Below are 27,000 nucleotides of genomic sequence, written 5' to 3' on the forward strand. Positions count from 1 at the left end.
CTTTTTTCATACTCAAATAAAATGACATCACTGAAATTCCACTACAGGTATAGCGTCAGTTACAACGGCTATAGCTACTGCTTACAGTAGATGTTTATACACATATAATCTCACATTAAAAAAATTTTTTTCCCTTAATTTTTTTTATAAGACAGGATCTTGCTGTGTTGCCCAGGCTGGTCTCAAACTCCTAGGCCCAAGCAAGCCTCCCAAGTACCATGCCTAGCTAATTCTAGCATTCTTTATAATGAGGAACAATGAGGTTTCCTAAAATGATATTAAAATAAGGAAAAAATAATAGAATAATTTCTTATGGCTGCATAATAAAATTATAAATTCTTTATTTTTGTTTGTTGCCTACAAATTTTCTTTAAAATAGTGTTATTGGCTGGGCGGGGTAGATCACCTGAGGTCAGGAGTTCGAGACCAGCCTGGCCAACGTGGTGAAACCCCGTCTCTACTAAAAATACAAAAATTAGCCAGGTGTGTTGGTGGGCACCTGTAATCCCAGCTACTTGGGAGGCTGAGGCAGGAGAATCACTTGAATCCAGGAGGCGGAGGGTACAGTGAGCCGAGATTGCGCCACTGCACTCCAGGCTGAGCAAGAAGAGCGAAACTCCATCTCAATCAGTCAGTCAATAGTATTATTTAAAAAAGAAGATAGATAATTTTCTCTTCGTTTTACAGAATAGGAAAACCAAGACACAAACAATCTCACTGTTTATCTGACATCACCCAAATATGCAACAGAGCTGGAATTAGAATCAGTGTTTACTTTTTCTGATTTTTGGTATGGTACAGTGCTCTTTTGATTTATTTAACCTTTTATATATTTTATATATATATCTGACCTTGTTCAGTTTTAGACTCTTAGGTGCCCATATGAGGGAAATTAGGAAAGGGCAATGTAAGGTTGGTTTTTATAAGTTCATTGTCACAGTAGTTCATGGTATTTAGTTTGTCACATTGAAGCTTTGCTGGATGTGACTCTAAGCTGGCAGAGAAATCTTGCAAAGTATCTTTTTGAAATTAGTATCACACCCAACTGCATTCTGTTGTAAATTACCAACATTGAGTGTGACATTTTTCCTTCCTGCCTCCTCAGCTAGCCCCAGTTATTGGGATTTAGATGTATTTTCCTGCTTGAAAAAGAGAAGAGCTTTAACAGGTAGCAGTGTGTCATGTTGGACTTCGCCCATCCAGTAAACAGCATCTGTCATTGATTGACATGATACTAATTTCAGCTGGGTGCCCAGGAGGCCTCTAACTGATCGTTGTTTTGGTTGGTTTGTTTATTTGGATTTGTTTTGCAGTTCGTGTCTGGGATGTCCGGCCATTTGCCCCCAAAGAGAGGTGTGTAAAGATATTTCAAGGAAATGTGCACAACTTTGAAAAGGTGAGTTCTGCTTGGCAGAGGAGTTTTACTGTTCCTTTACTTCAGAGAAACATTTAAGGTGGTACTAAGGATAGAGAGTAGTAGCTCTGCTAAGAATGGACTTCATTCCTGTAACACTGCTCTTAATCAAAACTTGTTGCCAAAAATAAAGCTAATAGAAATAATAGTGACTGGGGAGAAGCCAGTCACATAGCCCAAAAGGAATGGAGCCAGCCCTCAAACTGAGGGCATCTGACTTGACACCACCCTCAACATGACACTCCTGGCCTTTTAATTACTTGTGAATTTTACCCTCCTAAATCAGTTTTCCATATGGAACCCAAGCTCCCATAGCTGTTACCCGGATGGTCTCCCTACTTGCCTCCCCATCCTGCGACCACGTGTTTTAGAACCCTAAGAATACATCTCGCCCCTCAGTAACTACCACGGCCCAAGTTCTGAGAGAGAAAATTTTTTTCAAACCCTCAAATTTCAAGGTCAGCTCTATTGAAAGAAGCTTTTCCCCTCAGAGAATTTGTTAATAGAGATTTTTTTTTTTTTAGAGCTCATTGAGATTCAGTTTCACTGTATAAATCAAATTTTATTTTTTAGACCTGGCACGGTGGCTCACAGCTGTAATCCCAGCACTTTGTGAAGTCAAGGTGGGAGGCCAGGAGTTAGAGACCAGTCAGGGCGACATAGTGAGACCCTGTCTCTACAAAATATAAAAAATCTGGTTGTGGTGGCGTGTGCCTGCAGTCTCAGCTGCTTGGGAGGCTGAAGTGGGCGGATCACTTGGGCCCAGGAGGTCAAAACTACAGTGAGCTATGATTGTGCCACTGTACTCCAGCTTGGACAACAGAGCAAGACCCTGTCTCAAAAAAAAAAAAAAAAAATAAAAAAACCCCAAAATTTATTATTTGTTGGGTTTGTGTGTATTTTTCTTAAAGATAGTTAGGGAAAAAAAAAGAATAATGAGTGTCAAGATAAATGGAGCAAAGGGAACCTCCATTTATAAGTAGAACAAAATTTTGTTGTCAGATTCAATCTAATTAACTGTAAGTTAAACATTTTCTACAGTTTTTATATGGTGTAAAATAACAAAGTATGCTCTTCTGGGCATAGAATATAAGATAATTACTGACCATCTTCCTGAGAAGAATAATTAAAACTCTACTTAGGAAATGTAAAGCCTCTCAGTGATTCTGCAGCCTTGCAAAGAGGAGTTTGGTATATTACTATTCAGTGGATTCTTATTTATCATAGAACCTTCTGAGATGTTCTTGGTCACCTGATGGAAGCAAAATAGCAGCTGGCTCAGCCGACAGGTAAGGATTACTGGGTGCAAAGTAAAGAATGATGTAGCTGGCCAGATGTGGTGGCCCGCGCCTGCAATTCCAGCACTATGGGAGGCTGAGGCGGAGGGATCTCCTGAGGTTAGGAGTTCAAGACCATCCTGACCAACATGGAGAAACCCCATCTCTACTAAAAATACAAAATTAGCCGGGCATGGTGGCACATGCCTGTAATCCCAGCTACTTGGGAAGCTCAGGCAGGAGAATCACTTGAACCCGGGAGGCAGAGGTTGCGGTGAGCCGAGATCGCGCCATTGCACTAGTCCAGCCCGGGCAGCAAGAGCGAGACTCCATCTCCAAAAAAAAAAAAAGAAGAAGAATGATGTAGCTATGCAGGATGTCTTCTTGTGTTTGATACATAAAGTGTGGATATGGAGCTAGAGCAGACATAGAGTTATGACTGTGCTTGAAGATGAAACTCTGTGCAGTATGAAGGGTTTCAAAACCGTGTTGGACAAACATAATTTCTGCCCACTTTGGAGACATTTTAGACCTACAGGATCAACAATTTGTTTGATTCTGTTGGGTTCCCTTTGCAATCAAAATAAATTTCAGTCTCATAATCTGTCTCTAGTCTCCCTCACCACCTCCTTCTTCCATGCTTCAGTTCATTTGAATACATATTAAGTACCCACCTCGCCCACCGTCACAATGCTGCTCACGTGGAATTTTCATATTCTAACCTCCTTTTGTGTTCTCACCTCCAGGTTCTCTCTCACATTCCCTCTTCGTTATCCAAACTCCTATATCTCTCTAGGTACCACCTCTATGTTACATCCGTAAACTGTCCTTGGCGCCCTCTCTCTATTACCTCTTGGACATAACTCATTGTTCTTTGTGCTGTAATCCCATTTCATACATCTAACCTTTATTAGCATTTATTACATCTTACAATCAGACAGACAAAGTGAGGTACCCCCACTGAGTTACTTTCTCCTAGAGATTAGGGAATGAATCTTAGTCATTTCTGTGAACCCATGGCACTGTTGTCAGTGCTTGAGCTTTTTTTCGTCAGTGCTTAAGCAATTCGTTTATATTACATGAATGAATTCCTAGCTGAAGAATGGCAGTCCAGTTTTACCCTGCGTAGCAGCTCAGCTATTGGTAATGCCTATCTGTGTTGGAGATGATTCAGAGTGGTGTCTGGGTTAGTGGGAAGTGCAATGATTGCTAGGTGCAGGGTGTAACAAAATGCGGACTAGGTATTTTCCACCCCATGCTGAATTAATCGGCTAAGGGCTTTATGAAATATGAATCTAAACTGGCTCAGGCATGAGGTGCTGAATGAGAAACAGAAGGGAGAGAATTTTTGTCAGATGCTGTTGTATTTGGCATGTCTGTGGTAACCTGTGTTTAGGGGAGAATCAGAGGTTGAATAGGGATGTCCAGGTGTCAAGTCTGATGGGCTGCAAATGAGGCCTGGTAAAGAATGATAAGACCCTCTGATAGCAAATCCTGTGTTTAGCTCCCATTGGGCAATGTCTTGACCCTTTTTAGCTTAATCCTATCCTCCCCTTTAGAGTTTCTCTTCCAACCCTACTGAAACAAGCACCATCCTATAAATAGGACGCCTTTCTTGGGCTAGCCAGGGCTTTCAGCATATTCTAGGATTTTCCCCTATTTGGGGCCCTAATACTGCCACACAGAAGCTGCACTGTGGTCTGTCCCATACCTTTCCATTAATGAATCATACTGAACATATTTAAATTCCAGAGTCTGCTTTTTTTTTTCTCCTGACAAGTTTAATGCCAAGAAAAATGGACAAGTATTCAGGTATTTTCTAGAGGAAAAAGAAAGAGTCCAGGTGAAAGTATCCCATTGATTATTTGAGTGCAAGTGGTTTAGAGAGCTGCTTAGAAGGGAGAAAGCTAAAGAATTTTAAGTTGTCAAGTTACTAGAGAAGACTTTAAGAAACAGACTAAGATGTCTCGTATTCTGATATAGTAAGAACTATCCTAATTATTTTTACATAATTTTCAGCAGAAAGAGTGTATCTTTCTTTTGTAATTAAATTTTTTTGTTTGTTTGTTTTTGAGACATAGTCTCGCTCTGTCGCCCAGGCTGGAGTACAGTGGTGCAATCTCCACTCACTGCAAGCTGCGCCTCCCGGGTTCACGCCATTCTCCTGCCTCATCCTTCCGAGTACCTGGGACTACAGGCACCCGCCCCTACGCCCAGCTAATTTTTTGTATTTTTAGTAGAGATGGGGTTTCACCATGTTAACCAGGATGGTCTCGATCTCCTGACCTCGTGATCCACCCGCCTCGGCCTCCCAAAGTGCTGGGATTATAGGCGTGAACCACCGCACCTGGCTGTAATTAAATTTTTAAATTATATATACATACTTTTTTTCTCTGATGAGCAGTTTATTTCTGGCATTGGCCCTTTCTGAATTACAGTATCGTCTTTTTCCTCTTTCCCTCTCGACTGTACCTTTAAACTTTACATGTGATCGATGGTGCACACCTTTAATCCCAGCACTCGAGAGGCCAAGGTGGAAGGATGGCTTGAACCCAAGAGTTCAAGATGAGCCTGGGCAAGATGGCAGGACCCTGTCTTTATAAAAAAAAAAATCTTAAAAATTAGCCAGGCATAGTAGTGCGCACCTGTAGTCCCAGCTACTTGGTAGGCTGAGGCAGAAGGATCCCTTGAGCCCAGTAGTTTGAGGATATAGTGAGCTGCAATCATACCACTGCTCTCCAACCTGGGCAACAGAGCAAGACCCCATCTCTTTTTAAAAAAAAAAAAAAAACCTCACATGTGGAAGCGTGGTCTGAGGAAAGCCTACCCTTTCTACCTGCTGGGGGTTGGCCAGATTTGACAGGCCACCTCGCCAATTAGCCCCAAATCAACAAGCAGCTCTGTTACATAAGGCTCCTAGTTCCTGCCAAATGTTGCCATGCCAAAGTAAGGAGAGGGCAAGGAACCCCTCTAAATTTAGCATATAATTGGCAGCCATCAAGAGTGAGGCCTTGAAGTGTAAACCCTTGGAGATCTGAGATTCTGTCTTTTATGTGCCTGGGAAATGTATCCTCAGAAAACTGCTTTTCAGCTTGGCCTGAATTTGGCAAATTTCTCCCTTCTACTAACTAATAACTTACAGATCACCTCCTCTTATTCAAACTTGAAACTCTATATAGTCTTGTAGACTACAGGAAGGCTGGCCAGTCTCTTGGCCAAGAGTGATTTATTCAGCCCATTGACTTCATGAGATTCTGTTTTGATGATGAGTATACTTGTAATAACAATAGCTATAATTAATTCTGTGTGCCAGGCACTTTGCATATATTACCTCATTATTTTTCTCAACAAAATTATGAGGTCAGTATTTTCTCCATCATTGCAACTAAGAAGCTTAGAGAAGTTAAATGATCTGCAATTATTTAACTTCTCTGAGCTAAGCTTACTTAGCTAGTAAATAGCTGCACTGAGATGTGAACCCCAGTCTTTCTGACTCCAGAGCTCATAGTTTTTTACTATGCCACACAGCCAGTCATTGAATTAATGAGGACCACCTTTTTGTGCATGACAGGAAAGAAGACAGTAGAAAGGGCATGAGTATCAGAGCCAAGGAGTCTAGACTGATGGAGTTCCTGCTTCTCCTCTATCTTGCTCAGAGCTTAGTTTCTATGGAGCCTAGGTGATGACAGCTAAATAATATAATTAAGAAGCTCTTGTTTATTTGCATTTTAGACCAAAAGTGTAATGTTGGATTAGAACTAGGCATTTTATAATCCAGTACTGGTGAATGTACAATTTTTATGATCAAGTACTGGTGAGTTGTTGATTGCACAAAACAAAATATGTAAATAATTTTAAATACCTGCTTCAAAACCACCAGCCCTTTGTATTTACCAACAGATGAATTTTACTTCATCAGATTAAGATAATAGACCCTTTATTTTTAGCCAGTATATTTATGGATAGTTAAGTGAAAGTAAAATACGGGAGTATATTAAGAGCTCCAGAGTCTTGGGTTCAGCTCTGTAGTTTCTGTGGCTGCTGAAGAAGTGGTCAGGTACATAGGAACCCCCTGCTGGGCTCCTGGTCACTTCTGTCTGCTCCATGGCAGGAAGCCTTTAGCACAGGGCATCAAGGCAAGCTTGAATAAGAAAAACAATTTCTTCTTCCTAAGCCATGTCATATCAGTTATACAGAAGTACTACTTTGGGAAACAGTTTTCAGGAGAGCCTAGATGAGCTCATACAATCTCAGCAGTTCACTCAACTTGCCCTTCAAGTTTTACTTCAGTTTAATAAGGCTGTAAATGCATCATTTTGGCTCAGAGGGTTAGGAACAGAGTTGATTTCAGTGGCTCTCTAAATACATACAGATTCTGCCATATGCCATGCATGGTGGCTCATGCCTGTCATCCCAGCACTTTGGGAGGCGAAGGCCGGAGGATCGCTTGAGGCAAGGAGTTCAAGACCAGCCTCGACGACAACATAGGAAGACACTGTCTCTACAAAAAAAAAAAAAAACATTAATTTAGAAAAACAAAAAGATTCTGTGATAATATATAGACTTTTATATTCAATGATATTGAATTCCAAAAGGTGATAGAACTTATTAAAGTGGATAAAGTGAAAATTATGGCCTGTGATGATAAAAATACTGGCTGTAATACTACCGAATGAATAGGAAAAAAATCACGTTTTTATGACATCTTCTGTTACTATTCATCACTTTTGAAGAGATATGTAAACTTTTTTTATTCTAGCATTGCAGAAATTACATTGTGTTACTTTGGTATTTCGGTAGTTTTCAGTAGTATTCAGAGTATTTCAGTAGAAAGAAGTTTAAAACTCTTTAGCCTCTTATATTACCTTTATTATACAGCATGAAAAAAACATGAGACAGGATCTCACTCTGTCACCCAGGCTGGAGTGCAGTAGTGCCATCTCAGCTCACTGCAGCCTCTACCTGCTGGACTCAATCAGTCCTCCCACCTTGGCCTCCCAAGTAGCTGGGACCACAGGCATGCACCACCACACCTGGCTAATTTTTTTGTAGAGATGGGGTTTTACCATGTTGTCTAAGCTGGTCTCAAGCACCTGAGCTCAAGCAGTCTATCAGCCTTGGCCCCCCAAAGTGCTAGGATTACAGATGTGAATCACCATGCCCAGCCTCATAATTTTTTTTAATGACAAATAAAAATGTTGTCTTCCTAAGAACATTCTCTAATAAGCTTTTTTTTTTCTTTAAGAGTTCTAATTTTAGTTTTGCCATTGATGTACTATATTGCCTTGGAAACGTCACTGTGCCCCAGTTTTCTTATCTCTAAAATAGGGAGTTTAGAAAAGCTGATATCTTTTTCCTTTTTTTTTTGAGACAGAGTCTTACTCTGTCACCCAGGCTAGAGGGCAGTGCCACGGCCTTGGCTCACTACAACCTCCGCCTCCCAGGTTCAAGCAATTCTCCTACTTCAGCCTCCTGAGTAGTTGGGATTACAGGCACACGCTATCTCACCTGACTAGTTTTTTGTATTTTTAGTAGAGACTGGGTATCACCTTGCTGGCTAGGCTGGTCTCAAACTCCTGACCTCAGACGATCCACCCACCTCGGCCTCCCAAAGTACTGGGATTACAGGCATGAGCCACCATACCCAACCTAGACAAGCTGATTTCTGTTGGCCCCTTCCCATTCTAGAATTCAGTATTCCTTCTGCCTGATAATTCAATGGAAAATTTGACTCAAGTGAGTGTTAGGTTAGCAAATAGTATAAATATTTTATATACCAGACACCTCCTGTCCTTTCTCCGGGCTCTGTTTGAATATAGTACGAAAACGTTCACCCGGATCTGCAGCCTAGGCTCCCACCCTGCCACGAATTGTGTTACCTTTTAGACTTCCTGGATGAGTATGAAGTTAACTGTAGCCTAATTATACTAGACACTCTGAAAAAGGTTTTTGTGTGATGTCTGCAGGAAAACCTTTCTTTTCTTCCCTGTGGTGTTTCCCATTTCAGAAGCTTGTATTCAAACATGCCAGTAATGCTTGTATTTTTAGTTATTCTTATTTCTCCACCCCATTGCTCAAGAGCTGAGTTCATGTCTTATTCAAACTCTGTATTTCTAGTTTCTAAAAGCCAGAACATGGTTCAGTAAATGTAAGGTAAGTAAATAATTGTTGCTTCCATTTCCTTTAAAAAGCCATGCCTCTGCCTTACCCCCAGCTCTAGGAGGCCTTACCCTTGCTTTTCATGATACCTTACAGGTTTGTGTACGTGTGGGATACCACAAGCAGGAGAATATTATATAAGCTGCCCGGCCATGCTGGCTCCATCAACGAAGTTGCTTTCCACCCTGACGAGCCCATCAGTAAGTCTTTCCCAACGAGGGGGAACGGGAAACTGGAAATCTCCCCGTAGGGATCCTGGGAATACAGAGGCAAAAGTGGGTATCTGTTTTATGCGAATTTCCATGCAAACAGCCTTTGGTGTTTTGTGTGTTTTGTGTGTGTGTGTGTGTGTGTGTTTTTGAGACAGAGTCTCCCTGTTTCGCCCAGGTTGGAGCAATGGTGCAATCTCAGCTCACCGCAACCTCTGCCTCCTGGGTTCAAGCAGTTCTCCTGCCTCAGCCTCCCAAGTAGCTGGCATTACAGGCACCCCCACCATGCCCAGCTAATTTGGTTGTTTTTGTTTTGTTTTGTTTTGTTTTTTTGTATTTTTAGTAGAGACAGGGTTTCACCATATTGGTCAGGCTGGTCACGAACTCCTGACCTGAGTCAAGTAATGCAACCGCCTCAGCCTCCTAAAGTGCTGGGATTACAGGCGTGAGCCACTGTGCCCAGCTGCAAATAGTCTTTATGTGGGTATCAATAATAGTCTCACCACTGGTCAGAAGTGGTAAGGGTAAGAGCAATGCTCTATTTTCTTCTTAATTTCAAAAGGAAGTTGGTAAGTCTAATTTTTTTTTTTTTTTAATTTACTTCCATCAAATCTGTTTCAATGATGTATTTGGATAAAAGAACGATACTTTTTTTTTTTTCTTTTTTTTGAGACGGAGTCTCACTCTTGTCGCCCAGGCTAGAATACAGTGGCAAGATCTCGGCTCACTGCAACCTCCGCCTTCCCAGGTTCAAGCAATTCTCCTGCCTTAGCCTCCCAAGTAGCTGGGACTACAGGCACCCACCATCACACCTGCCTAATTTTTGTATTTTTAGTAGAGACAAGGTTTCACCGTGTTGGCCAGGCTGGTCTCAAACTCCTGACCTCTGGTGATCCGCCTGCCTCGGCCTCCCAAAGTGCTGGGATTACAGGTGTGAGCCACTGCGCCCAACCAAGAATGATTCTTCTTAATATTTGGATATAAATTTCAGCTTAAAAATTTTGTGGCTGGCTAAACCAAATAATTTAAGCCTTGAATTAAAGGAGAAACTGTAACTTTCTCCAGGACTAAGTATAACAAGCAGAAGCACATTTACAACATGACTGGCACAGCCATAGATTCCTCTTTTCTACAATGATTGGGAAAGTCTTTTTCTTGGGGTTTGACTGACAAGAGACATCAGTATTTAGTGTCTGATAATGTATTTCCCATAATACAGTCATCCTCATGATATTAGAGGACTTGGATTGAAAAGCCAGGCTACAATTTCCTGTGGATGGTGTTTAGGAGGGGAATTTAAGCTAAGTCCAACTGCTCTTTTATACCAAAATTGGCTCTTGACACAAGAGCCCTTGAGTACCAAGTCTCCTTGAGCCTTCATTATTTCTAGGTATCTTCTCTGTTCTTTTTACCTCAGTTATCTCAGCATCGAGTGACAAGAGACTATATATGGGAGAGATTCAGTGAAGATATGGAATGGAAGACTCCAAGGCCACTTGTCTTTGAGACCTCAGACTGCATAACTGACATCAAATGTTGGATGCCCAGGCTAGCACCCTCCCTTTAGATGACCATTGCTAGCAAGAAACAGAAGGCGGTGGCCATATTCCAAAAACCACTTCTGTCCCATTTCACCAGGATGACTAAGGCAAGCTCCCCAAGCTCCCCGTGGCCTCTAAAAACCACCTGCCAGATTTCAGGGACTGTTTTATTTTTTTTCTTTTTCTTTTTTCCTGTTTTCTAATTCAGGCCCAATGTGACAAATTTGTTGGTTGGGATTTTTTTTTTTTTTTTTTTGTGAGACTGACTTGTATGATATTTTCTTTCTGTATTTCTCTAAGTCCTTTTGTATTAAAAGCCAAATAGATGCCTTTATACAAGACCCATGTGGACTGGAATTATTGTTGTCTTTTTTTTTTTTTTTTTTTTTTGAGGCTTGATTGCTATAAATCAATGTAGAGCTTGATGTGGCCACGGAATACAGCTCATTTAAACTTCCAAGAAGCTGTCCACTTGTTTCCCCCCCGCCCAACTTTTCTGTGTTTCTGGGTTTACTCACTTCCATGAAAATGACAGAGAATAATTATTTATCAGTAACAATATTTTTTTCCTACTAGAAGCAGAGCAGCCAAGACGTGATAAATAAGTTCTAAAAGAACCTGGTTTTGCCACACGCGGTGGCTCACGCCTGTAATCCCAGCACTTGGGGAGGCCGAGGCAGGCACATCACCTGAGGTCGGGAGTTTAAGACCAGCCTGGCTAACATGGTGAAACCCGATCTCTATTAAAAATACAACAATTAGCCAGGTGTGGTGACGCATATCTGTAATCGCAGCTACTCGGGAGGCTGAGGCAAGAGAATCTCTTGAACCTGGGAGGCGGAGGTTGCAGTGAGCCGAGATTGTGCCATTGCACTCCAGCCTGGGCGACAGAGCAAGACTTTGTCTCAAAAAAAAAAAAAAGAACTTGGTTTTGTGTCCTTGCACCTGATCTTTAATGAGCAGATCTTGTGTTTACTCTGCCTCCTGCCAAAAGAACTTTTCTGAGCAGCATACTCTATACTCAGGCTCTTGAAAGTGGGCAGATTTGGGGCAGTCTCAGCTGGTAGAAATGACATTGGTCAGAATGCTGCATCAAACTCAACTCAAATGGAATACGAGAATGTTTGGGTACAACTTAACCATGACATTATCTGAGACACCTTTATGATTCTGTTTACTTGTCTGGCTTTGCATAAATAGACAGGGACATTAAGAAATTCTATTACTTGCCTGCTACCACTAAGATAGGTGACCGTCTCCCTGGACCACTGGGTGACTACACCCAGCACACAGATAGACACTAGTGAATCTCATCTGGCAATAGGGAGTAGAGTGTGTATTTTCTGAATCTCTTATCTCAGAACAAAGAGATCTTCACAGTTCTAACCTGTTCTGAGCCTGTTTGGTTTTATACTTTTGGCTCACAAACCTGAATCATCTATTTATCTTAAGTTAGAGAGAGGCTGTCTGCCCTGGTTTTGGGGCATCATCATTCAACAAACAACCCCTGTTATATGGCAGGCATGATCATTGTTGCTGAAGACAGAGATAGATAAGGTACTGTCCTTGCCATCTTGAGAAGTGCACACACCAGTAGAAAAAACCATCTCAGATTCATTACTTTTTTAAGTGAGCACATGCCAAAGATTTATACAACTCATTAATGAAGGAACCAGCAGGATGGTAAAGCTTTCAAACCAATTACTTTTAATACAGTGAATAAAGTTTGAATGAAGTGCACTGGAAACACAGGAGGAAACAACTTATTTTGCCTTGGAGCATTAGGAAGTTTCACAGATTATGTGATTATGCTTAGATTGGGACTTGGAGGATGAGTAGGGCTTGCCAGATGGACAAAGAACATGTGCATTTCAGGAAAAAACAGGCACAAGCTTGAAAGTGTGGCACATTTTATAAACCAAAAAGAACTTGAGAATGGTTAGAGTTGGGGAGCAGCAAACAGTAAAGTTACAGAATTAAAAGCCAAATCCTAGAAAGCTTGTACTTCATGTACGTGATCCATAGGTTGAGGTTTCCTAAAGTACATTGCACAGAACACTGTTTTTCAGATAGTTTGTTAGATATTTTGGTGCATAAATATCCCATGCTCAAGACCAGGCTAAATAAAGTGAAGCTAGTTTATTTACTGCAGGGCTGTTTAGAGCCTTTAATATACATAGTATGGTAGAATCTCCAAAGGGAATAGTGACTTTCAGATTTCTGGTCTGAGCACTATATATATATATATTTGGTTACACCTTTAACCAGGAGAGATTTGGACAAAGATAGTATGCAAGCTGATTTTCACACCTCCAGCAGTATCACCAAACACTCCCTAATAATCCCTTTTAAGCACCAGGTCCACATACAGGTAGAACATCTGTCTTGGTCCATTTTGCATTGCTACAAAGAAACACCTGAGGCTGAGTAACTTATAAAGATAAGTTTATTGAGCTCACAGTTCTGCAGGTTGTACAAGAAGGGTGGCACTAGCATAGCATCTGTTTCTGGTGAGGACCTCAGGAAATTTCCAATCATAGTGGAAGGCAGAGGGGGAGCAGGTGTGTCACATGGCAAGAGAAGGAGCAAGAGAGGAGGAGATGTGCCATGTACTTATAAATAGCCCATGAAAACTCTACCACAAAGAGGGCACCAAGCCATTCATGAGGAATACACCCCCTTGACCCAAATACCTCCACCTGGGCCCTGCCGCCAACATTGGGCATCAAATTTCAGCATGAGATTTGGAGGGAACAGCTATCCAAACTGTATCAGCATGCCTAATCCAAAATCCTGAATGCTCCAAAATTTAAACTTTGAGGGTCCATATGATGCCACAAGTGGAATATCCCACATTTAATCTCATGTGACAGGTCGCACTCAAAAGTTTATTCCAGCTGGACACTGGCTAACACCTGTAATCCCAACACTTTGGAAGGCTGAGGTGGGAGGTTCACTTGAGCCCAGGAGTTCAAGACCAGCCTGGGCAATATAGCAAGACCTCCTCTCTACAAATAATTTAAAAGTTATCCGGGTGTGGTGGTGCACACCTGTGGTCCCAGCTACTTGGAAGATTGGGGTGAGAATCGCTTGACCCCAGGGGGTCAAGGCTGCAGTGAGCTATGTTCATACCAAAACACTCCAGCATGGGTGACAGAGTGAGACCCCATCTCCAAAAAGTAATAATAATAATAACTGTTTCATGCACAAACTATTTAAAATATTTTACAAAATTATCAGGCTATGTGTATAAGGTATATATAAAACAAAAGGATTTTGTGTTTAGACTTGGGTCCCAAGATACCTCATTATATATATGCAGGTATTCAGAAATTGGGTCATGCCTATAATCCCAGCACTTTGGGATGCCAAGGTGAGAAGATTCCTTGAGCCCAGGATTGCTTGAGATCAGCCTGGACAACATGGCAAAACCCTGTCTTTACAAAAAATACAAAAATTAGCCAGGCGTGGTGGCATGCACCTATAGTCTTAGCTACCTGGGAGGCTGAGGTGGGAAGATCACTTGAGCCCAGTGGGTGGAGGCTGCAGTGACCCAAGATCCTGCCATTGCACTCCAGCCTGGGTGAGAGTAAGATCCTGTCTCAAAAAAAGTAATAAAATCCAAAATCTGTAACACTTCTGGTCTCAAGTATTTTGGATAAGGGATATTCAACCTGTACTTGAAAACTGGTCCAGTCCCTTCCACTCACCCTCATCTTTTCTTGGGTTGGAATAAAACAGGGCTTCAACCTGGACACTGCCCTTTTAAAAGCCTACCAATCCCTTGAGAAGTTGGCAGTGATTGGCAAGAGCCAAGACCCTGGAGACTGCAGGGGCTTTCCTCTAACCTCACCTTCAGTCCCCTCCCAGGTGCCTTCGTCAAGAGACTGGGTAGAAGCCATTAGCAGGAAATAGCAGCACCATTTAGAATTTGAAGAAAATAGAAGCCCCAGCCTGGGGAATAAAGATTTGAGTATAAAAGATCCCCAGAGGATGCAGATTGTATTCTCACTTTGGGAGAGATAGATTGCTCCCGAATGAGTAATGGCATCTCTGGTTTTCAGTTAATTTCCCTTTATGACTTCTACAATCTCTAGCACTTAATCCTGTTGGCACTTAAAGAGCCAAATTTCTTTTTTGCTGCGTGGCTGAGTTTTGTGGGTTGAATTTTCAGGGAGGTGGATTTTCAGGTTATTTTTCCATTTTTTTTTTGGCCTCCCTGATAAAATTACTTTTTCTCCTAGTCAGTAGCCCTAATCCCATTCAGTCCTAAACCCTTAAACAGTTTATTTACAAGCCAGCCCATCAAAACAAAAATTGGTCCTGTCTGCCCCGGTTGTTCAGGGATGGTTGATCCCTTTTCAGGTTATAGAAGCTAATCCCTGGAGAGCTTCATGGGCCTAGTGAAGTTATGCAAGGATGAGTCCTATAGGGAAGCAGATCCAAGCCTCCAGACGTTGTCTTCTATTTCAAGTAAATAGATAATAGGCAGAGTTGCTGGTTTCAAAGACAAGAACAATCTTTTTCAGGGATTGGATCTAGTTAGTAGCTAGAAAGAACAGGTCTAAAGGCTTACCAGAGTTGCTTCTTCACAACAAAACTAGAGTATTTACTTCTTACTAATAGACTGATCTGCCGCTTATTAACATCTCAAAGTAGAAGAATGGGAAACTGAGGTAAAAGAGAGCTCTAAGCAATTTGGAGCCATAGGCAATTGAGCCTTAAAGAAAGGTTGTCAGGCCATTTGGGTTAGGACAGGATTGCTTTTTCCAAGAGTCTTTGGGGCTTGACAGCTGATGCTTATCTAAAAGAAGCCTGCATGGATTCCCATCCTCTGCATTAAGCCCTGGGTTATCCCAAACTCTTTCTTCTAGGCTTCAACTTATTTTCTTCAATTGACACTGCAACCCACCTAGACTTTTGCATTATTTTTTAACTTAGATCTTCTAGAGCAGTGCTGCTCAACTTTAGGCAATTTTGCCTCCCAGGAAACAATTTGACAATGTCTGGAGCTATCTAGAGGGGTGCTACAGACATATACTGGGTAGAGGCCAGAGACGCTCAAAGAATTAACCGCTTTAGAATGTCATGAGTGATACTTTTGAGAAATCCTGCTCTAGAGCAGTGATTCTCAAAGTGGGATTCCTGGACCAACAGCATCTGCAACTTGAGAACTTCTTGGAAGTACAGTTTCTAGTGCCCCACCAAGGCCTGCCAATTAAATCAGAATCTCTGGCTGGGCACAGTGGCTCACGCCTGTAATCCCAGCACTTTGGGAAGCCAAGGTGGGCGGATCACAAGGTCAGGAGATCAAGACCATCCTGGCTAACATGGTGAAACCCTGTCCCTTCTAAAAATACAAAAAAATTAGCAGAGTGTGGTGGCTGATGCCTGTAATCCCAGCTACTCGGGAGGCTGAGGCAGGAGAATGGTGTGAACCCGGGAGTGGAGCCTGCAGTGAGCCAAGATCGTGCCACTGCACTCCAGCCTGGGTGACAGAGTGAGACTCTGTCTCAAAAAAAAAAAAAAAAAACGTTAAATCAGAATCTCTGAGGTTGACATCAAGTTTTAAAGCTTCCTTAGGTGATTCCAGTGTGCAGTCAAGGCTGAGAACACTGGTGCTGGCCATGGCTAGAACTAGAGTCAGGAGGGCAGCATAAAGCCAAGTTAACTTCTCCTTCAAGAAATTCTGGGGGAGTAAAGTGTTCAGTAGTCTGTGTTTTAGCAAGACATCTAGGTGATTCTGGTGCAAGTTTGAGAACCACTGTTCTACAGGCTCGGTAAGTTTTAATCTTTCCTAGTGGAGTGCCAGAGCCTTGTCCTGTTTACTTATTAATAGTTGTCCTTGGCCAGGCATGGTGACTCACGCCTGTAATCCCAGCACTTTGGGAGGCTGAGGTGGGCAGATCACCTGAGGTCGGGAGTTTGAGACCACCCTGACCAACATGGATAAACCCCATCTCAACTAAAAATACAAAATTAGCCAGGCATAGTGGCAGATGCCTGTAATCCCAGCTACTTGAGAGGCTGAGGCAGGAGAATTGCTTCAACCGGGAGGCAAAGGTTGCAGTGAACCAAGATGGTGCCATTACACTCCAGCCTGGGCAACAAGAGTGAAACTCTGTGTCAAAAAAAAAAAAAAAAAAGTTGTCCTTGGCCAGGCCTGGTGGCTCACACCTGTAATCCTACTACTTTGCAAGGCCAAAGTGGGAGGATCTCGTGAGCCCAGAAGTTCAAGACCAGCCTGGGCAACAAAGCAAGAATCCCCCCCCCAACCCATCTCTACAAGAAAATTTTTTTAAAAATTAGCTGAACGTGGTGGCATGCACCTGTAGCCCCAGCTGCTTAGGAGCTCAGGTGGGAGAATCACTTGAGCCCAGGAGGTTGAGGTTGCAGTGACCCGTGTTTGCGCTACTGCACTCCAGCCTGGATGACAGAATGAGACCCTGTCTCAAAAAAAATTTTTTTTTAAATAAATTTTACCTTGAATCTGTGATTCTCCAACTTTTTACTTTAAAATTTTTCAAATATAGGCCAGGCTTCGTGGCTCACGCCTGTAATCCCAGCACTTTGGGAGACTGAGGTGGGCAGATCACGAGGTCAGGAGATCGAGGCCACGGTGAAACCCTGTCTCCCTAAAAATACAAAAATTAGCCAGGCGTGGTGGCAGGTGCCTATAGTCCCAGCTACTCGGGAGGCTGAGGCAGGAGAATGGCGTGAACCCAAGAGGCGGAGCTTGCAGTGAGCTGAGATCACACCACTGCACTCCAGCCTGGGTGACAGAGCGAGACTCCGTCTCAAAAAAAATTTTTTTTTCAAACATAAAAATTGAAAGATTAATGTACTGAACATCTGTATGCTATCTAGATTCAATAATTCAAAATCTTTGCACTGTCACACACGTGTACATACACACATACATATTTGACTTTCACTGGCCATTGAAAGTAAGATGCAGACATCCTCCATAATTATTTTCTTTTCTTTTTTCTTTTTTTATTTTTCTTTTTCTTTTTTTTTTTTTTTTTGAGACAGAGTCTTTCTCTGTCGCCAGGCTGGAGTGCAGTGGCACAATCTTGGCTTGTTGCAACCTCCGCCTCCCAGGTTCAAGCGATTTCCCTGCTTCAGCCTCCCAAGTAGATGGGACTACAGGCACGTGCCACCATGCCCAGCTAATTTTTTGTATTTTAGTAGAGATGGGGTTTTACCATGTAAGCCAGAACAGTCTTGATCTTCTGATACCGTGATCCGCCCACCTCAGCCTCCCAAAGTGCTGGGATTACAGGTGTAAGCCACCGCGCCTGACCCTAATTTTCGTTTTTTTAAAGATGGGATCTTGCTTTGTTGCCCAGACTGGACTTGACCAGCAAGTCTCCTGTCTCAACCTCCTTAGTACCTGAGGCTACAGGTGAACACCACCACACTGAGCTCAAACATCATAATTCTTTTTTTTTTTTTTTTTTGAGACAGAGTCTTGCTCTGTCGCCCAGACTGGAGTGCAGTGGCCGGATCTCAGCTCACTGCAAGTTCTGCCTCCTGGGTTTACGCCATTCTCCTGCCTCACCCTCCTGAGTAACTGGGACTACAGGCGCCCGCCACATCACCCAGCTAGTTTTTTTGTATTTTTTTAGTAGAGACGGGGTTTCACTGTGTTAGCCAGGATGGTCTTGATCTCCTGACCTCGTGATCCACCCGTCTGGGCCTCCCAAAGTGCTGGGATTACAGGCTTGAGCCACCGCACTCGGCCCCATAATTCTTTACTCCCAAATATTCTTAAATGAATATATATATATATATAATATATATATTCCAGTAATCATCTCCTAGGAATGTTCTCCATTACCATACCTCAGGAGATTAAAAACAATTTCCTAATACCATCTAATGATCATACCAGCACCAAAAATGTCTTTTAGCTATTTTTCAATCAAGGATAATCAAGTTTTATATTTTGGCTATTCTTTCTAGTGTCTCAATCTAGAACAGTCTTACCTTTTTTCCCAGTGAAATTGACTATTTAAAGGTATGTGGGCTGGGCGCAGTGGCTCACGCCTGTAATCCTAGCACTTTGGGAAGCCAAGGCAGGTGGATCATTTGAGGTCAGGAGTTTGTGACCAGCCTGGCCAACATGGTGAAACCCTGTCTCTACTAAAATTACAAAAATTAGACAGGCATGGTGGCATGCACCTGTAATCCCAGCATGGTGGCGTGCACCTGTAATCCCGGCTAATTTTTTTTTGTATTTTTAGTAGAGACGGGGTTTCACCGTGTTAGCCAGGATGGTCTCGATCTCCTGACCTCGTGATCCGCCCGTCTCGGCCTCCCAAAGTGCTGGGATTACAGGCTTGAGCCACCGCGCCCGGCCTTTATTTATTTTTTGAGACAGAGTCTTACTCTCTCCCCCACCAGAGTGCAATGGCATGATCTTGGCTCACGGCAACCTCCACCTTCCAGGCGCAAGTGATCCTCCCACCTCAGCCTCCCAAGCAGCTAGGACTACAGGCACATGCCACGACACCTGGCCAATTTTTTATTTATTTTTTGTAGTAACAGGGTCTCTGGAAGTTGCCCAGGTTGGCCTCAAACCCCGGGGCTCAAGCAATCCACCCACCCCAGCCTCCCAAAGTGCTGGCATTACAGGCATGAGCCACCATGCCCAGCCAATAAATGTTTTAAATGACTTAGCACCAACTAAAATGGACACTCCAGGAAGATTTGCTATCTACATTTCCCCTATGCTTTGTGTCTTCTCACGTACTTGTTTTAGACCAGTTATCAATTCAAATACAATCTAATACATGCGGTCAAAGGCATACCTGCAAAGGAGGCAATGCATAGGGAGGAGTTAGGAGCAATCCTCCTGCCTCAGCCTCCTGAGTAGCTGGGACTACAGGTGTGCTTCACCACACCCAGCTAATTTTTGTATTTTTAGTAAACACAGAGTTTTGCCATGTTGCCTGGGCTGGTCTCGAACTCCTGACCTCAAATGATCCACCCACCTCAGCCTCCCAAGGTGCTGGGATTACAGGTGTGAGCCACTGCATCCAGCCTAGGTGAATCGTAAAGGAGGATCAGAAACTGTGGAGAAGGGAGGGAGCTGGGAGTGTGGGTAGGGGCCATCTAGATAGTGGAATAAACATGGACAACAACACAGATTTACAAATCTGGTGTGTTCAAAAAAAAAGTGTATGTAGTGACAGCATGTTTGGGGAGTAACAGATGAGTAGGAGCCTTGGACAGTGATGGAGCCAAATTACGAAAGGCCTGGAAAGCCAAGTTGGCAGCTTTGGCTTCGTCCTATGGAAGGGAGCCACCAGAGGCTTCTTGGTATTCTGCACAAGAAGTCAACCACACCTGAGGATGCCTTTGGTTCTGGGTGCGCTCTTAGGAAGTCATTGTGGGGAACAGTTGTAGGAACTAGGGAAGAAGACAGGTAAGATCACTGCCTTAAACAGCAAAAGCTGCCTTGGAAAAGAGGAAACACTCTTATTCTGGGATGCCTCAAAGTGCAGAGCCAAGACAAAGTGAATCATAAGAAGGCAGATTTATACTGAACAAAGAAAGAGCAAGAGGCCAGGAATGGTGGCTCATGCCTGTAATCCCAACACTTTGGGAGGCCTAGGCGGGTGGATCACCTGAGATCAGGAGTTCAAGACCAGCCTGGCCAACATGGTGAAACCGCGTCTCTACTAAAAATACAAAAATTAGCCGGACATGGTGGCACATGCCTGTAATCCCAGCTACTCGAGAGACTGAGGCAGGAAAATCACTTAAACTCAGAAGGCGGAGGTTGCAGTGAGCCAAGATCGGGCCACTGCACTCCAGGCTGGGTGACAGAATGAGACTGTCTCAAAAATAACAACCAAAAAAAAGAAGGAGCAACCATCAGAGCTGTTCCCAGAATGGTAGGGAGTTCCTGATTTCTGGAGGTATGCAAGCAGAAGCTGGGTGACCATTAGACAAGAATTCCTGTCAGATCGATTCAGAGGATTAGAGTTACTCATCAGAATCCCTGGGGAGTATATTAAAAACACCCATAACCAGGTCCCACCTCCACAGATTTTGTTTGAGGTGGGCTGGTGTGGAGCCCTGATTCAGATGCAGGTGGTCTGTACACTAACATTTGGGAACTGCTCCATTTAGAAGTCCTTCCAGTTTAGCCAGGCATAGTGGCTCACGCATGTCATTCCAGCACTCTGGGAGATTGAGGCAGACAGATCATTTGAAGCCAGAAGTTCGTGACCAGCCTGGCCAACATGACAAAACCCCATCTCCACTAAAAATTCAAAAAAAATCAGCCGGGTGTGGTGGTACATGCCTGTAATCCTAGCTACTCGGGGGGCTGAAGCACAAGAATCTCTCGAACCCAGGAGGCAGAGGTTGCAGTGAGCCGAGATCACGCCACTGCACACTGCACTCCAGCCTGGGCAATAGAGTGAGACCCTGTCTCAAAAAAAAAAAAAAAGTCCCTCCAGCTCTACTGTTCTGTGATTTTAAGATGACAATTTTCGTCAGACTTGAAGATGGCAATCTTAGGATCCTAAGAACTGTTGCCTGAGAAGAGACACCTGGATGTGGCCCTGTGGAAAATGACAAGGAGTGGGGAGCAGCAGGGAGTTGAGAATCTCATCAGGGCATTTGGGATGTGCTAGAGGGGCCAGGCTTGAGCTGACTCCATCTGTCTTCCCATCCTAGTTGGTCCCTAGACAACCCCGGTGCAGCATAATGACTCAACACAGTAAGGGGCCAATCAGAGAGAAGGCCTCTAGCCATCTCTCCTTGTCCCCAGCTCAACTGGCCTGAGGGCAGACTTGTACTGAAAACCCACATGGTTTCCAAAGGCTGGTGGAAAGGGAGATTTGTCTTGGCTGTCAAGAGATTCTATGCTAAAGACTGGACCCCACAGCCCAGACAAGAAGAGTAAATTTTCACTGGGCACGGTAGCTCATGCCTGTAATCCCAGCACTTTGGGAGGCCGAGGTGGGTGGATCACCTGAGGTCAGGAGTTTGAGACCAGCCTGACCAACATGGAGAAACCCCCCCTCTACTAAAAATACAAAAATTAGGCCGGGTGCAGTGGCTCACGTCTGTAATCCCAGCACTTTGTGAGGCCTAGGCAGGCGAATCATAAAGTCAGGAGTTCAACACCAGCCTGGACAACATGGAGAAACCCTGTCTCTACTAAAAATCCAAAGAATTCGCTGGGCATGGTGGCGCTCGCCTGTAGTCCCAGCTATTTGGGAGGCTGAGGCAGGAGAATCGCTTGAATCCGGGAGGTGGAGGTTGCGGTGAGCCGAGATCACTCCACTGTACTCCAGCCTGGGCAACATGCGAGACTCCATCTCAAAAAATATATATACAAAAATTAGCTAGGAGTGGTGGCTGATGCCTGTAATCCCAGTTACTCGGGAGGCTGAGGCAGGAGAATCGCTTGAACCCGGGAGGTGGAGGTTGCGGTGAGCCGAGATCACACCATGGCGCTCCAGCCTGGGCGACAAGAGCAAAACTCCATCTCAAAAAAAGAAACAAACAAAAAAAAAGAGTAAATTTTCTATAAGCTTTACTGCCGTCAGAACTGTTTAGGATTTCCTGCCCTAGATCCCTAGATGCTGCCCATTCATGTACACCCTGTCCTAACCCCTAACCTCTTCCCTTTATCTTGACCATGCTTTTTGATTAGATATTTTGTTTCTCCTTTTTTTTTTTTTGAGGCAGAGTCTCACTCTGTCACCCAGGCTGGTGCTATCTCGGCTCACCACAACTCCACCTCCTGGGTTCAAGTGATTCCCCTGCTGTAGCCTCCCGAGTAGCTGGGATTACAGGCAAGCACGACCACGCCCAGATAATTTTTGTATTTTTTAGTAGAGATGGGGTTTCACCATCTTGTGATCCACCTGCCTTGGCCTCCCAAAGTGCTGGGATTACAGGCATGAACCTCCACGCCTGGCCTGTTTCTCCTTTTAGTATTTGCTCTGGAGGTGAGATTTAGAAGATAACAGAAAGTAACTTACAGTAATGGCAGTAAGGAGGCAAGAAGAAGTAAAAAGTGTGGGCAGAAGTTGAAGAGGGGTCATAGTTCCTGAAAAAGTATGGGCAGAAGTTAGACACTTCTGCCATGCAAGGTGGCTCACATCAGTAATCCCAGCACTTTGAGAAGCCGATGCAGATGGATGGCTTGAGCCCAAGAGTTCTGAGACCAGCCTGGGCAACATGGTAAGACCCCGTATCTATTAAAAAAAAAAAAAAAAGAAGAAGAAGGAGGAGGAGGATAAGGAGGAGAAGAAGAAGAAGAAGAAGAAGTTAGACACTTGTGTATTTGCACGTTTTCCTGTTTGTCAACCTGTATTTCAGGCATCATCTTTCCCTGAAATTTTTCATTACTGCCTAATCCCAAGCAAAGTTAATCATTTCTTCCACTATTCTGTGTATGTACCTCATAGACACTATTACCAATCTATGTATTGCTTATAACTCTGTTTATATGTTTTGCCTCTCCAACAGGCCTAAGAGTCACAAACTCAGATGCCAGTAGGGGCCAGAGAGGAAAAACAACTGGTGAAGCTGCTGCGTTTAAGACAGTGATCGGTGGGCAATGCCACACTGTTGGCCACTGTAGTAACCTCAGGTTTTCTTCCCAGGGTTTTCTTGGGCACACCTGTGCTATTCATCTTTGCTTCCGAAGCTTCTAACACAATACCTGGCACAGTAACCAAACTTAAGTGACCCAGAAGTGTTGAAATCCAGCTCTGCCCCTAAGGTGCTATGTAACTGTAAAGAACTCCCTCGGCATCTCTGCCCTTCAGGTTCTCCCTTTCTTTCTCTCTCCCCTCTTCAAAAAAAGGCACCTTGAAGATCATCTAGGCCAATGGGTTTTCTACTTTGTTCGTTAGAGACCTTGGACTGAGGAGCTGATTTTGGAAGCCTTCACAGGAGGCGAGGGCACATTGAGAGAACAGGTTGCTAGTCCTCTTTCCCTATACAATCAGATAAGTTCTACTTTTTTCTGTTTTAGAAATGTATGCTTTCTTTTGAAGAAAAGGGTCTACTGTTAAAAAAGAAAAGTTTGAAAACATAAGGAATGGTATAGGCAAAGTAGCTCTGCCTGGGATCAAATCCTATTCTATGACTTCCTTGTTATATGACCCTGGGCAAGTGATCTAACCTCAGTTTCCTTATCTAGAAAATGGAGATGATGATAATAGCACCTCCCTCAAAAGATTGTAGTGAGGTTTAATGAGTTAATACATAGAAATTGTGCCTGGCACATCGTTTTTGTTTTTTGGGATTTTTTTAAGGCAGTGTCTTGCTCTGTCACTCAGGCTGGAGTATAGTGCCACAGTCATGGCTCACTGCAGCCTCAAACTCCTGGGTTCAAGTGATCCTCCCACCTTAGCCTCCCAAGTAGCTGGAACTACAAGCATGCACCACCACACCTGACTAATTTTTTTAATGATTTTTTTTTTGCAGAGACAGGGTCTTGCTACATTGCCCAGGCTGATCTCGAAGTCCTGGGCTCAAGCAATCCTCCCACCTCAGCCCCCCAAAGTGTTGAGATTACAGGCATGAGCCAGCACACCTGACCTGGCACATAGTTCTTGATAAGTGTTGGCTACAGAGGTATAATACAAAAACATATTTGGTCTTTGTCCCTGGATCTTGGCACAGAATTCCTAAAACTCTGGGAATTCCCTGAGCAATAGGAGTGTTTTTTATTATTCATAAGCCCCTTTCTATCACACTTGAGTTTACCCTAATGAAGTGACTTAGGGAGAGCCACTAGATCTAGGGATGGGACTAGTCACCAGAAAGACCAAGTGATGAGAAGGTTGGAAATTTCAGTCCCACCGACTGACCTTTGGGAATGGGGGGGTGGTGCTGAAGATTGAGCTATATGAAAACTCTTGAACAATGAGATTCAGAGAGCTCCTGGGTTGGTGAATGCAACCACAGGCCAGGAGGGTGGCGCTCACTGACTCTACAGGGACAGAAACTCCTGCACTTGGGACTCTTCTGGACCTCACCCTGTGTACTTCTTCATCTGGCTGCTCATTAGAATCCTTTATAATAAAACCACAAACGTAAATAAAATGCCTTCCTGAATCCTGTGAGCCGTTCTAGCAAACTATTAGAACTAAGGAGGAGATTGCGGGGACCCCCAATTTATACCCAGTTTATCAGCAGTATAGGTGGGTGCCCAGAGACTTGTGACTGGCATCTGAAGTAGGAGCAGTCTTGAAGAACTAAGTCCTTAACCTGTGGGGTCTACACCAACCCCTAACAGCTAGTGTCAGAATTGAACTGGATTGCTGGCCACCCAGGTGGTGTGAAGAATTTGGCTGATGTCAGAAAACATCCCAGAGGCTGTAATTAGTGAGCATGTTCAGTCCTCTAACTTGAAAGCAGGGGAAATTATTAGGTTTAACAACTCAGCTATCTTATAAGTGAACTTTCTCAGAAGCCTTTCGTGTTTTAACCCACAGAGAGACTAATGGTGGAAGACTGAAACACTGACAAGCCTTGGTTTAGGGCAGGGGAGAAACTTCTTAACCCTCTAGAAATCTCATCACCTCAGCAGAACCTACCATGCTTCTCTCGGGACTGACCACGCCTCTGTCTTCTCGTTCAGGAAGTGAGGGTATATTCTGAATCATCTCTCTCCTTTATTTCCAAATCCTGCTTCATTCTCCCCACAGCATTTCCTTGGCCCAAGGGTTAGTCATCCTTCAAGGTGAATATTGATGTCATCCCCAGCTCCTAGCCCCTCCAACTTCTTGCCAAAGATGTTTCTATCTGTTCCTACAGTTTGGCTGCCTTCCTCCATAGAACCTTGACTTCCAAGTGGTAAAGAGGGCACAAGATATGCTGGACACTGAAGCAGGACCAACAGGAGTGCTGGGTGTGCAATCAGTCATTCGCTGCACATTTGCTGATTCCTGCCCTGATCCTAGCCCTGTAGGATGTAGAGATAATTTATGATGTAGTTGTTTAAGAGTAGAAGTATGAGAGGGCATCCTGTGTGTGTGAATTTATCAGGGCAGCATTTGCAGGAATGAGCCAGGGGCAGAGGTTAGTTCTACTGAGTTCAGACAGGCCATCCCCAGTCCCATAGGACTTATGAGTGAGTCAACGAGGCCTTGGAATAGAGGGTTACAGGCATGACATGATATAGTCAAGAGCCGACAGGGGTGGTCAGAGCCCCAGTGGAATCCATTGGTACTATAGGGATTAAATGAGATAATGTATGTAGAAACTTGGCTCAGAGTAAGCACTCAATAAATGGTAGCTATTATTGTTTTTTGTTATTGAGGTTTTTTTTGTTTTTTGTTTTGTTTTTTTTGAGATGGAGTCTCCCTATGTCACCCAGGCTGGAGTGCAGTTGCGTAATCTTGGCTCACTGCAAGCTCCGCCTCCCGGGTTCATGCCGTTCTCCTGCCTCAGCCTCCCGACTAGCTGGGACTACAGGCACCCGCCACCACGCCAGGCTAATTTTTTGTATTTTCAGTAGAGACGGGGTTTCACCGTGTTAGCCAGGATAGTCTTGATCTCCTGACCTTGTGATCCGCCCGCCTCGGCCTCCCGTTGCATTGTTAGCCTCACAGAGGCAACTGGCAGAGATTATATCTGGAAGAGGCCCAGCAGAGGATCCGGTAGAGAACGTTACATCTGGGCTGAGCCTTTGTGGAGGTGGTTCTATTCTTTTGTGGGAAATGGACTCTTTGGAGAACCTGACGAAAGCTGTGCCTCTCCCCAGAAAAAGACACAGCTGCTCACATGATGCTTTGCATATTATTTCAGGGACTTCACAGACTCCTGGAAGCCTGTCTAGTCACGGAACCTGGTTGGACACAGCTGTGATTTGCCAAGCACGGCTAAGAAAATTTCCTGCTGTTCTGCCGGGCACTGTGGCTCACACCTGTAATCCCAGCACTTTGGGAGGCCAAGGCAGGGGGATCGCTTGAGCCCAGGAGTTTGAGACCAGCCTGGGCAACATGGTGAAACCCTGTCTCTACAAAAAATACAAAAATTAGCCAGTCATGGTGGTACACGCCTGTAGTCCCAGCTCCTCGTGAGGCTGAGGTGGGAAGATCAAATGAGCCTGGGAGGGCAAGGCTGCACTGAGTTGTGATCCAGCCATTGCACTCCAGCCTGAGCGACAGAGCGAGACCCTGTCTCAAAAAAAGAAAAAGAAAAAGAAAAGTTCCCACCATTATCTTAGCTTATTGATCCAAGTGAAAACCTCAGCACACATAGTATATTCAACTGTGGGAATATCCTGTGTCTTTTAAAATACAAAGTGGTATCCTGCAGAATGGGTGGAAGAGGGAGACCTGTGAAGAGACCCATCTTTTTTTGTTGTTGTTTTGTTTTGTTTTGTTTTTTGAAGCAGAGTTTTGCTGTTG

At 43.8% G+C, this 27,000-nt stretch overlaps 1 protein-coding gene and 1 pseudogene across 3 annotated transcripts in view; both read left to right on the plus strand.

Annotated features, from left to right (window-relative positions):
• The window catches only part of SNRNP40 (small nuclear ribonucleoprotein U5 subunit 40), a 51,142-nt gene extending 27,198 nt beyond the window's left edge, over positions 1–23,944 (plus strand). Inside the window, exons 7-10 of one of the 2 annotated variants that reach the window (XM_023219384.2) lie at positions 1,314–1,396; positions 2,642–2,703; positions 8,947–9,050; positions 23,102–23,944. In XM_023219384.2, coding sequence (XP_023075152.2) covers positions 1,314–1,396; positions 2,642–2,703; positions 8,947–9,050; positions 23,102–23,289 — 437 coding nt within the window. In that variant the 3' untranslated portion in view covers positions 23,290–23,944. Of the gene's footprint in view, positions 1–1,313; positions 1,397–2,641; positions 2,704–8,946; positions 9,051–10,476; positions 10,942–23,101 lie in introns of those variants that run through there. The other variant, XM_023219385.3, reaches the window with a different exon arrangement.
• LOC111547583 lies at positions 5,379–7,388 on the plus strand (annotated as a pseudogene). The gene has a single exon (XR_002733170.2). The product of XR_002733170.2 is annotated as a transcription initiation factor IIA subunit 2 pseudogene (transcript).
• Positions 23,945–27,000: the final 3,056 nt, after the last annotated feature.

Source organism: Piliocolobus tephrosceles, chromosome 1 (genome assembly GCF_002776525.5).
Source record: "Piliocolobus tephrosceles isolate RC106 chromosome 1, ASM277652v3, whole genome shotgun sequence".
Lineage (NCBI taxonomy): Eukaryota > Metazoa > Chordata > Mammalia > Primates > Cercopithecidae > Piliocolobus > Piliocolobus tephrosceles.